Genomic DNA, 12,426 nt, shown 5'->3' with positions numbered 1-12,426 from the left:
TGAAGGTCTTCTGCCGTCAGCATCACATTGGAATGGCTGCATTACTCAGTGAAACCATGCGTGAGTGTGAGTTCGATGGGCTGTTCCTGCTGGTGGGAGGAGGTGAAACAGCCACTTACTTCATAGAGAAGCCATCTAGGAATGTTTTACGGGGCAAGTGTAGAAAACAGGTCACTGTCCCCACTGTGTCTGGCACTTCTCTGCTTGTATAAAGCCAGGTTACCCTTGTAGTTGTGAGTTCTCCTGCACAATCCTCACTGGGAGAGGAACACAACTCCTCTTACATGTCATACACCGCTCCAAACAAGCGGAAGTAGCTTGTCGAGAAGTCACGTGATGCACATTTCATGCCTGCCATCTCATCTACTGGGCTCAGAACCAAGGCCTGGATCCTTCTGCACAGGGGAATTCCTCTCTCTCCACTGGGAGACAGCTCTAGTGGCACAGGAGATACTGGACTGTAACCTTCTCACTAGCCCATGAGGGAATGAATGTCACCTGCTGAGACTGGGGAGGAAATTCCACATTTGGGAGGAAACATTTTTTGTGGCAGGTACACTAACTCCCCACTTAATGTTCTCTCGCTTAACGTTGTGTCGATGTTACGTCCCTGCTCCATTACAGAACATGCTCATTTAAAGCTGTGCAATGCTCCCCATAATGTTGATTGGCAGCCTGCTTTGTCCACAGCTTGCAGGATTCTGCAGAAGAGCAGTGACTGTATAAGACACATTGCACAACTTGTATCAGGGTGGGCTGGCAGCCCCCCTATCAGCTCCGCTGCACACACACCCTCAGTGCCCCCTGGCCGCCGGTGGACTAGCGCCTTCCCCCTCCCTCCCCTGCCTCCTGCCCGCAGCAATCAGCTGGTTTGCGGTGTTCAGGAGGCTGGGGGTGGGGGGGCGGGAAGGAGGGGAGGAGTGAGGACATGGTGTGCAGAGTAAAGGGGGAGAAGAGTCGGGTTAAGGGTGGAGGCCTGGGGGAAGGGGTAGAGTGGGTGGACCAAGGCTTGAGCCCCCCCGCCCCTGGCAAAGTCGGTATCTGTATTAAATTGCTTGTTAAAATTGTTTAAAATGGACATAATGCCTTTTGTCTGGCAAAAAAAAAATTCCCTGGAACCTAACTCCCTCATTTACATTAATCCTTATAGGGAAATTAGATTCGCTTAACATCGTTTTGCTTAAAGTCACATTTTTCAGGAACAGAACTACAACGTTAAGTGTGGAGTTACTGTAGTTAAAAAAAAAGGCAGGTGCGCTGAGGTCGATGTTACTGAGTGTAGACCAGGAGAAGAGGTCTAAGATGCACCGTTTCTCATGGCTGTCCCTCTGGTACCATTTCCTGCTCCTAACCCTGCTGGGTTTGTTCTATCCCCTGTTCCAAGCCCTGAGTCCCCCATTACACGGTCACTCGGGGGGACGGGGGGACGGGACACTTTGCTTCTCTCCCTCGGGGTCCAATAATGATTTTCTGTTCTCTTTTCTCAATCCAAGACACTCAAGCCCAGGGTCACTCTGGTACCCCTCCCCTTCCACCTCCAAGTGCCCAGGCTGGGAATGTTTTAGGCAGGAAGTGAAGATTTGTTTGTGGCTCCCTAGGCCAGGGGTTCTCAAACTCGGGGTCAAGATCTCTCAGGGCGTCGCAAGGTTATTCCAGGGGCGGTCGCAAGCTGTCAGCCTCCACCTCAAACACCGCTTTGCCTCCAGCATTTATAATGGTGTTAAATATATAAAAAGTGTTTTTAATTTATAAGGGGGGGTCACACTCAGAGGCTTGCTATGTGAAAAGGGTCACCAGTACAAAAGTTAGAGAACCACTGCCCTAGGTTAACAGCCCCTGGAGGGAGAACATGGCTCCCGGTAGAAACGATTCTCACTCATTTTGGCAGCACCAAGGAGACTCCGCACACAGCGGACTGCAGAGCGTTACCAAGGCCTTGCCGTGCTCTGTGCTTTAGCTCATTTCGGCGATACCATATCTGCAGGGAAGGACTCGCGCTAGCAGGGAGCCGTTATCCTGGGAGCTGACTCGGGGGGTTGAGAGACTGCATCATTTTACTCTAGGGAGAATGGCCCAGATCCTCAAAGGTATTTAGGCTCCTAACTTTCACTGATATCAATGGATCTGGGCCAATATTCCTGCTTAGGAAAGTTTCCATTGGCCTGTAAACCTGTGCTCTCCTTGCCAGTGTTTTCAGTCCCTGGCCAGCAGGGAGCAGCATAACCTTGGGAAAGTGGTGTCAGGCAAACCCACTGCACCGGGGGTGAGGGCAGATTTTGGAGCGCTGGCTGCAAGTCACATGGATCTTGTTGCCCACTGGGCTCTGGAACCCTGTAGAGATGTTCCTGCAATGCCATGTGGGTGCTGCTGCGCAGGCATGCGGGCTCCTAGCTGGCGAATGCCCCGTGCGGCTGCACAGAGGAATGTGGAGCCGGCTGGTGGGTTGAAGGTTACGCAGAGACCTTTCCCAAGGGTCCAGCTGAGGCTTCCTGGCTGTGAGGGAGTAAGAAGTGATGCCACCTACAGAGGAGGCAGTGTCTGGAGTCGTGCTCAAATGAGCCCCACTAGCTGCTCCCAGCCCTCCTCTGCAGGGGGGAGAGAGGGGAGATCCCAGGGGGCGTGTGGGGGATGCAGGGATCCCAAAGCAGGACAGTGACTTTTGCTGCCTGGTCTCCCAGCTGCCTAAGCCCTGGTGTGCTCTCTGGCATAGAAGGGATCAGCTGGTAATCCAAGCTGTCACGCTGCACCATCCTGCTCCGAGTGCCTCCTGAGGAACTGATCTGCCACCAGCAAAGTGTCAGACATTGACAGCTGCCCCAGCCTGCACACAGCTGCCAGAAACATGAGGTCAGTGCTAAACACTATGAAGATCTGACCACCTACCTCCAACACACACATCTGGGGAAGGTCCCCCTAGATTCACAACGGCGCTAGTTAACTCTGCTTCATTGGAACTAACCAGTTCTTGCATGGCCCATTACTGGCCACAGCCTGAGTTACCCCTTGCTGGTTTCACACCAAACCCAAACCCAGGTCTCTGCTCCACTTTGCTTTGCTGTTCAGGCCTTGTCTGAATCTGGACCTTCAAGCAAGACCTGACCAGTCCCATAGACTGTGGCCATTCAGACTGATCCATGACACAGCGCCCAAGGATCACGGCTCCAGAGCTCCATGGCCAGATCCACTGGCCATGCCTGAAGCCCCCATGAACACACTTGGCCCATCCCCAAACTCACTCCTTCCAGCGTTGAGCCACTCCAGGCCTAACTGGCTGTGGTGTTGCCATGGAGACAACCAACCCTTTTGCTGCTGACAAATCTGTCACCTATGTGGGGCAATATAGCTCCAGTGATGGACCAGGTGAGGAGCAGAAGTGGTGGTTCTGCCACTGGCCAGCTGCATGACCTTGGCAAGTCACTTCACCACTTTCTGCCTCGGTTTCCCCATCTGGAAAATGGGACTAATAGCACTGCCTGAGTGTAGGGATCTAGTGATGAAAGGTGCTAGACGAAAGCAAGGGCCTGCTGGCTGGTGGCTGCCTGGGGCTTTGTCCCAGCACACATTGCTTGGCTAGCACCAATGCACTACAGCGCGAGGCAGTGCAGCCAGCTGGCTCACGGCACCTGGTGGCGATGAGAGGGTAGCTGTGGGTTGGCTTATTCAGGGCATCCCTGGTCTGTGGAAGGCTGCTGTAGAACAGAAGATCCTTCTCCGTGAGGATGGTGAGGATGTTCTTCGTCCCATCACCAGGGAGCTGGAAAACAGAGGGCATGTGATTAAATGGGCCCCAGAGCAGAGGGCATCTTCAGAGGAGAGCTCCCTTCCCCCTCACCAGAGGGACCCCTGTTGTGAGTGGGGCGAGGCTGTACAGAGTGGGCACAGGGGAATTGAAGGGAGGGAGCCCACTGGTCAAGGAGTGCTGGGAGGGGGGGCAGGTATGAGGGGATAGGCTGTTTCCCACAATTCCCCACTGAAGGGGCAGTGCTCCAAGCCAGGGCTAGGTGGCTAGTGTTAAGTGAGTGGAAAGGGCATTTCTCAGAGCCAGGACGGGGGCAGGGAAGCGTCAGAACCGATGAGGCGAGAGGTCAGCAAATGCCTCTATCCCGCCGCGCTGCCTGAGCCAAGCAAGGAACATGAGACCAAACTGGAACCCAGCAAACCTCCCTCCAAGCAGGGAGTGCAGCCATGATGGTGGTGTCTGTCAGGCTTGCGGGGCTGGGGACTGGCAGGCCAGAGAAGCCAAACTCTCTCCGGACCCATAGGAGTCCTAGAGCGTGGGCTTTCCTGCCAAGCTACCTGAGCGTTGGCCTGCTCTGGCTCCAGGGCCTGGCCATTGCTTGGCTTCTCTCCCTGAGACACCTAATGTGGTCCCAGTCGGACCCACGGTTGCAGTGGTCTTGGTGATGTGAACATGTCCCTCTGCCAGGGCACAGACGGAGAGGCACCAGCTCACTTACGCCACCGCGTGATGTCTGCTGGTGCCACCCTATACCAGCCCCTGCAGCAGATGTGCCCCCTCCACTGGGGACTGGGCCTCGCAGTGGATCCAGCTGCAACAGGGCTCTTCTCCACCCCCTCTCCTGCAATGAGCACCAGGCCGGCTCCTCCCTGCCTCACACCCCAGAACGACTGGGTTCACATTAAACTCCTGCAGCAGCACGAGAACCACCTCCTCTCCCTCCCTCCCCGCGCCGGCCTCGGGCGAGCACCCAGCGGGGTGACGAGGATCCGGCTCAGCAGCCTCCCCGCCCAGGCGTTCAAACAACAATGAACCTTGTGTTAGAAAACGGGATTCGGTGTAAACTCGGCAGATCCTGGCCAGCATGAAGGCTACACGGCCCCTCCCCGATCAAAAGCAGCCAGAGGTGCAGCTCCTGAAGAGCAGGGAATAACAACTCCTGAGAGGCACGGGCCAGTCTGACCTTATGGTGGGCAGCTTTCCAGGGCAGCATGGGGCCTCCAAGAGGCAGCATGGCCTGAAGGACCAAGCCCTGGACGCCTGTGACCTTGGACAAGGTATTTCATCTCGACTCTCGCTTCCCCCACCTGCCAAACAAGGCCAATCACTTACCTGCTGCAAGGGGGAAGTGCTCTGTGGCTCACTCTGCAGAGCCTGGGATAGGTGCTGGATAGAGGAGTCATGCCTGCCTCCGCCCAGTGTAACTGAGATTAGAGTCTGGCCCTCCACTCACCTTTCTGGTCTCAAAACTGAAGTGCAAAGACTTGCCCAGGATTACATGGTGACTCTGTGGCACAGCCAGAAAGAGAACCCAGGAATTCGGGCTCCCAGCCGTTGCTAGGCAATGCTGTTCCCACCATGGCCCCCCGCAGGACCGCTCTGGAGAGAACCACAATCTGTATGCAGTGAACTGAGCCCCTTGGCATAGCAGAGCTGTAGGAGGTGCCGTTCCAGAACAGGCCATTAGTGCCTCCACTCTGATACCCACTTCCTGCCAGACCTGCCTCCTGCCAGACCCCCTGCCATCACAAACCATCCCCTCTGGCTTAGTGCCATTGAGCACATCCTGCTAGTCCAATATCCTGCAGACAGCCACCCCGGATTACACCACTGATGCATGAAGCCTGTCACTGGGCATGATCCCTCCTGCCATCCAATACCACTGAACTCAGTGGCACTGGCTGGCACAAGCCTTGTCTCCCGCACTCACAAGATGCTACGAGGAAAGCAGCCACAATCCCCAAATGCATCTGACTACCTGTGCAGTGCCCTAGGAGTGGAATAACAGGGCATGTGGCAAGCCAGGACTGGGTGCATCAGCAGAGCATTGTAGAGGACCCTTTACTGAAGTAACAGGACAGTACTGCAATACCAGGATGGCAGGTTAGAAGTGAGGGACATTGGCAGGGCTGTGAAGGGCCTGGGACTGGACTAGCAGGGGGCTGTGGGTCGAGAGTGAGGGACATCAGCAGAGCAGTGAGGGGCCTGTGACTGGAATAGGAAGAGCTGTGGGTTGGGAGTGAGGGGCACTGGCAGAGCTGGCAGAGCTGTGAGGGGACTGGGACTGGAATAGCAGGGGGCTGCAGGTTGGGAGTGAAGGGCATCTTCAGAGCTGTGAGGGGCCCAGGGCTGGAATAACAGGGGAGGGGGCTGCAGGTCAGGACTGCAGTTCACTGGCAGAGCTGTGGGAGAACAATGAGAAGCGCTAGTGACAAGGGCTGAGCTGCCTGGCCAGAGCTGTGAGGCAAAGCGTGTGCAATCTCTTATCAGCAGTACAATTCAGCACCGAAGGACCATACACACCGAAAGGCCGGGCTACCTGCTCAGTGAGCCAGCCGATGTGCTTGATCTCTTTGCTCCCTGCAACGCCGGCTGCCGCCAGCAGGGCTCTCAGCTCCTCTTTGACTCTGGGCACCAGGGCGTTGACATTGGTGTGAATGGTGTTGAACCAGGACTGGGCAGTCACTTCATCTTTCGCTCTTAGGAAGAGGGGAATCCGCCCATCTGCCGAACAGACTTCCAGGTACCTGTGAAGAAGGAGCCTCCGGTAGGGCCAGTTTGTGGCCAGGATCCATGCAGCGAGATGGAGCACAGGTAGCTGGTGCAGCAGGAGGCAACTGGGCTTGCTCCAGTTCACGCTTTCCCGGCAGAGTCCAGGGCTTCAGCCTGTGCCTTCAGTTACCTGAAGTGCTGGGGTGTCTAGCTGGGCTGCACTGAGGCAGGAATACATGCAAACTGCAGACCAGTCAGCCACCCCATTCTACTGCCGCCCACACGCCTTCAGCGTCAGGCAGCAACGCAGCACACAGGGGTCCTGAGCAATCAGTCTAAACCTGTACCAGACACAGGCCTAGGAATCCTCCCAGGGCCACTTTCCCAGTCAAAAGGGACTGGCGTTAGCACGGACTGTATTCGCTCAGATGGCAAGTGAATTCAGAAGCCACTTGGAGCTGGCTCTGACTGGCGGGCTCACATTCTTTGTCACACTCTGGGGATGATGCGGGGTGCTGGGACACCGCCCAGGAACGTGAGCCTGAAGGGGCTCATTGCTTGGAGTTGTTTTTCTGCTCACTAAGTCAATCAGAGAGGAGACTCAACATGCCACGGCTGATGTGACCAATCACTCCTCTGTGTAACACAGGGGAAGGACCCCCCTGGCAAACGGCCCCAGCTGACAGGGCTGGGTCAGGCTGTTCAGCCAGGGCAGGGCAGGGAGACAATTGGGTCACATTTGATGAAAATGTTGACCAATAAAAGGGCAAAAATGCTGAATTTTCTCCTACATTCCCACTGGCTCCTTGTCCAGCAGGAATAAACCCCTGGGAGTAACCAGCCCAGCCCAGAGACTCAAGCCCTGATCCTAGCGCTCGGCTGGGCCAGATGGGCTAATGGAACACTCCCAACAGGCAGCTCTTCTCCTCAGCACCAGCCTCACCCCCAGCCATCGGGAAGTGACGGCTCCGGCTGCTTCCTACCCATAACGAACATCCAAGAACTCAACAGTTAGGGCAATGGCAGCTGCTTGAAGCTAAAGCCCAGTGTGAAAGGCCCCTGAGTCGTAGACTGTCTGTCCCATGTACTTGCAGAGCCCCTGTCACCAGAGCACCTCACGGTCAGACAGGAACTAAGGCACGCGTGACTGGGATTTACCCAACGAGTCTGTGGCAGAGGCTTGCACTGAACCTTGGTCTGCCAAGTGCGAGGCCACCAGCTCAACCACTGGGCCACCTACCCGCTCACTAGTGAGATCCCAGGGTTCCTGTGAGCCCCCTGGCCCTGGGCAGGCGGGGTGCTCCAAGGGGGGTTGGGACAGTTTATTAGTGCTCTTTGATTTTTCTTTGCAGTCTGGAACAAGCCCAGCAGATGCAGGGCCACAATACCCTTGGCTTGCCCATGCTAATGACATTCCCTCTGCTGTGCATTTGTGTGCCATGTAATGGCAGCAGCACATTCATTCTCCTGGATTGAATCCTGTGTAAGGGTGTCCCCGCTCAGGCGTTACCCAGAGAGACCCCAGACCTACACATGCCAGTCTCTGCCCATTAGCCGAGCAGACAGAAAAGCATCTGCTAGGGGTTCTTGTAACAAATTGTTTGGTGGCCTCAGAGTACGGCCACCAACTCTTGCTGGAGGCCGCGCTGACCATTTTTCTAAGCGGGAGCCCCACTGCCCCAGGCTGAGCCTAAAGCCTGCCCTCAGAGCCTCTCAGCCCCCATGAAGGTGAGTTGGAAACACACCAGCTGCCTGCAGAGTTGAAGGTTCCTCCCCCTGCAAGCACACACACCAGTCCCACAAGTCAGCAGAGGCGCTGCCTGGAGCCTCCAGGAGGCTGCCCAGTACGTGGTGCTGATCCCCTGCTGGTGGCACCAGCAACACCAAGGCAGCACATCCAGGAGCAACAGGGGGACTCTGCAGGAAGGGGCAACTGCTTTGCCCTCCCCCACATCTCTGCCCAGGAGGCTGTCATGCCCACAGAAAAATCCCTTGACGGCCACATATGGCCATGGTGGCTGCATTTTAGAAATGAAAATATAGAGCCTAGAGCACAGCAACACTTGGGTCTCTGTCCAAGACAAACCAAGGGTCAAAGGCACAGTCCCGCTTGAGTGCAATCCCTGGGATCTCCCTCAGATCGGATCTACACCAGCCTGGCTCCACTGACTTCACAGGAGTGACTCTGGATTTACAGTGACGTCAGTGGGATCCTCGCCAGCTGTGTGCCAGGGCGGCTGTCTAGCACAGCACACTGAAGTGCTGGGTGAAGCAGAGGCCAGAACCACTGGCTGTATAGGCCCTGCATGGCAAGGGACAGGACTCACTGGGAACTGCACATGCAGCCTGGCCACACTGGCCCATGTTGGGCTGCCAGGAGAACAGCCCAAGATCTGCAGTCATCAAGTGTGTGTGTATGGGGACGATCTGTCCACTCCCTCAGCTCCTCCTTAGCTGTTCCTGAGACTGTCTAAACAAGGGCCAAGTTTGCCAATCCCTACTCCGGCCAGGGGCGGTCCCCTGCCATGGGTTCGAGTGAGACACAGTCCCCTGGGCAGAGAGCACCAAGGGTCTGCGGGTTCGTGCTGTGAATGGGGGCACGGGCTGGGTTACCTGTTCTCTGGGTCATTGGGGAGACATTTCCTTGACACGTAGCACATTTTCAGGGGCATGTTCTTCCCTTCCTTGAGATCTCGCAGGGAGAGGATGGGGGAGGCTTGCTTCTGAAGGGAGATAGCCGGCGAGGGGTCCCAGCTGACAGTCGCCCCGGACGAGGAGTTCTTGAAATACGGTGAGATCTCCTTCATGTATTTCACTGGAATGCAGAGAGACACACACGGGCCAATGGAACAAATCCCTCCCAATTCAGTGCACTTCCCTTCACTGACCCCCTCCAGGGCTTCCCCAGCACATGCACTGCGCAGAATCAAGCAGCCTGAACAGCTGCCTCAGAACCCCTGTAGACGCAGGACAGCAGATACAACATCCCCAGGCACTCAGAGCACCCCGGGGCTGTGCACGCCAGACCTTGCAATCCCATCAGCCACACCCTGTCCCACAGCCACCCACCGACAAAGACGCCTTTGTAATGAAGGGTGTTGGCCTCTGTGATCACACTCTGTTGTTCCAGCTGCTGGTTCAGCACCAAAGCAAACGCAATGCACGCAGGGGCAGGTCTGCAGATCCCCAGCACATTGCCACATTATCAGAAACCATTCCAAATGAAGTGGCCGATTAACACCTCTGCAGTCCCAGGATAAAGGAGAGTTAGCGGGTGACATGGTGTAATGAGACACAAAACCAGCATCTCTGCTGAGTCCATGGGTTTGAGGCCTAGCAGAATTATGATTTTAAACTCCCAGGCTCCTCGGTCGAAGGTACTGGGCGGGTTTCCTTTGTGGATGAGGACTGAGAGGTCACATATGGAGTGGCAGTACACCCCTTCAATGAGGAGGCTGGCTGGCAGCAGGAGTCCAGCGGTGGGGCTCATCCTCAGCCACCCCCAGTCTGCCCCCATCAGTCTGGGCTCCTGGGGACAGAGCTAACCCCTCCGGGCACCATGTGCGCTCCCTTTTGTCCATGTGGGGGAGGAGGGAGGTGTCATTTGCGTCTGCCATCAGTGGGCTCTGGCTATTGATTGGACACACAGATAGCTAATGTGCCTCTTTATGTTAGAGGAACAGCAAAATAGGACACTGGCCTGTGACTAGGTACACCCACGGCTATAACAACACCACTCACAGTGCTGGTGCAGTGAAACATATGCTGTGGCTGCTGGTCTGTTTCATTTTTTCCTTCCCCTGACCTCCCTCCCCCCCACACCCAAAGAAACAAACTGTATTTTCTTTGGCTTAGGGAAGAATCCTGAGCCCTGCACTTGGCCCCATCTGACCATCAGAGCAGGGCAGCATGTGCCTCACCTATCCAAGCAAGCCCCAAATGTCCTTTCGGAGGGATTATACGCATCCAGCAAATGAGCCATGAATCTGGAACTGCTTTGGGACAGGCAGCCCTAGAGACCCAGGATGGGTTTCACCGAGGAGGGAAAGTTATCATTTGTTTGGAGTTTTTTCAGATTGTCTTATTTTCTCCTTAAAGAACCAGCAGCATAGAATCATAGAAGATTAGGGTTGGAAAAGACATCAGGAGGTCATCTAGTCCAACCCCCTGCTCAAAGCTGGACCAACCCCAACTAAGTCATCCCAGCCAGGGCTCTGTCAAGCTGGGCCTTAAAAACCTCTCAGAATGGAGATTCCATCACCTCCCTAGGTAACCCATTCCAGTGCTTCACCACCCTCCTAGTGAAATAGTTTTTCCTAATATCCAGCCTAGGCCTCCCCCACTGCAACTTCAGACCACTGCTCCTTGTTCTGCCATCTGTCACCACTGACAACAGCCAAGCTCCATCCTCTTTGGAACCCCCCTTTCAGGTAGTTGAAGGCTGTTATCAAATCCCGCCTCACTCTTCTCTTCTGCAGGCTAAATAAGCCCAGTTCCCTCAGCCTCTCCTCATATGTCCTGTGCCCCAGCCCCCTAATAATTTTCATTGTCCTCTGCTCGACTCTCTCCAATTTGTCCATATCCTTTCTGTAGTGGGGGGCCCAAAATGGACGAGTATTCCAGATGTGGCCTCACCAGTGTCAAATAGAGGGGAATAATCACTTTTCTCAATATGCTGGCTATGCTCCTACTAATGCAGCCCAATATGCCGTTAGCCTTCTTGGCAATAAGGGCACACTGCTGACTCATATCCAGCTTCTCATCCACTGTAATCCCCAGGTCCTTTCCTGCAGAAAGCGGTACATGGGATTCTTCCATCCTATCCCATCATCCAGATCATTAATAAAGAAGGTGAACAAAACCGGCCCCGGGACCGACCCCTAGGGCACTCTGCTTGAAACCGGCTGCCAACTAGACATGGAGCTGTTGGTCATTACCTGTTGAGCCCAATGATCTAGACAGCTTTCTATCCACCTTACAGTCCATTCATCCAATCCATACTTTTTTTCCTTGCTGGGAAGAATACCGTGGGAGACAGTCAGTATCAAAAGCTTTGCTAAAGTCAAGTTAAGTCAAGCATGAGCAACCACATCACAGAGGGCAGGACAAACAAAGCCACGTGTGGCATAGAGGATGCCTCATGTGTCCCCTGCTGTAATGTGTGTGCAACGGTCCACATGCAATGCTCTGGAGCTGCGTGTCCAAGGAAATCTGCCCATCCTTGTGTCTCCAATGGGTAATGCTGGTGACTGGTTGCAGGAATTGCCTAATGCTGCTCGGATCAGGCCAGGGTGAGCCAGGGGAGAAGACCTAGCAGCCTGTGCTCACTAGTTCTCCCACTTCTGGCCAGCATCAGTGTTATGGCTATCATGGGAGAAAGTCACAAACCATTCAGCACAGGCGTACATTTCTGCAGTGTCTCTTGCTGCTCCAAAGCCCATGGGAGTTAGCTCCCACCCTGGCTGCAGTGCGTCTCTGTGCACAGATGGAGTATGCAGAGGAGGTGAGTTAGGTACTGAACCTGTTCACAAACTTTTCCCCTGTAGGATTCACTTTTTAAACAGCCCTAAGGCAGTCTGCTCCAAGCAGTTTAGCTGGTACAAGCAGGGATCAGCTGGGTTTATTTTTCCCATTTGAATTCCTCTCCTTGCCCTGATCTCCCAGTCTCTCCTAGGCCGCCCGCTGCTCCCACACAAGAAGCATTTCAAAGCCGTGACAGTCGAGTGGCCAGACCTTAGCCAAAAGGGGCTCGCCTGTCTCTTGCCAGCAGCCCATGTAAGTAGCACCTTTGTGTGTTAGCCAGGGTGTGCTTGTGCCTGGATACAGCTTGCGTGCAGCATGCCGGTTTGACGCCTGTGTGTGAGTCTCAGCACGGTGTGTGTGCCCACGTTCCCAACTGCTGCCTGTGCGGCAGGACGCTGTGATGCCTGTGAGATTGGAGGAGACATGCTGGGCTTCTGCAGCCTTGGGGGTGG

The 12,426-nt window shown here is 55.0% G+C and overlaps 1 protein-coding gene across 2 annotated transcripts in view; it reads right to left on the bottom strand.

Annotated features, from left to right (window-relative positions):
• Positions 1-12,426, bottom strand: part of SNTA1 (syntrophin alpha 1) — a 67,843-nt gene that overhangs the window by 6,818 nt on the left and 48,599 nt on the right. For both annotated transcript variants that reach the window (XM_030533328.1, XM_030533329.1), the window contains exons 3-5: positions 9,065-9,266; positions 6,279-6,486; positions 3,624-3,754 (exon numbers count right to left, since the gene is read on the bottom strand). In XM_030533328.1, the coding sequence (XP_030389188.1) occupies positions 3,624-3,754; positions 6,279-6,486; positions 9,065-9,266 (541 nt within the window). The remainder of the gene's footprint in view (positions 1-3,623; positions 3,755-6,278; positions 6,487-9,064; positions 9,267-12,426) is intronic.

This window comes from Gopherus evgoodei, chromosome 14 (genome assembly GCF_007399415.2).
Source record: "Gopherus evgoodei ecotype Sinaloan lineage chromosome 14, rGopEvg1_v1.p, whole genome shotgun sequence".
Taxonomy (NCBI): Eukaryota; Metazoa; Chordata; order Testudines; family Testudinidae; genus Gopherus; species Gopherus evgoodei.
This window is presented reverse-complemented; position numbering and strand designations above follow the sequence as displayed.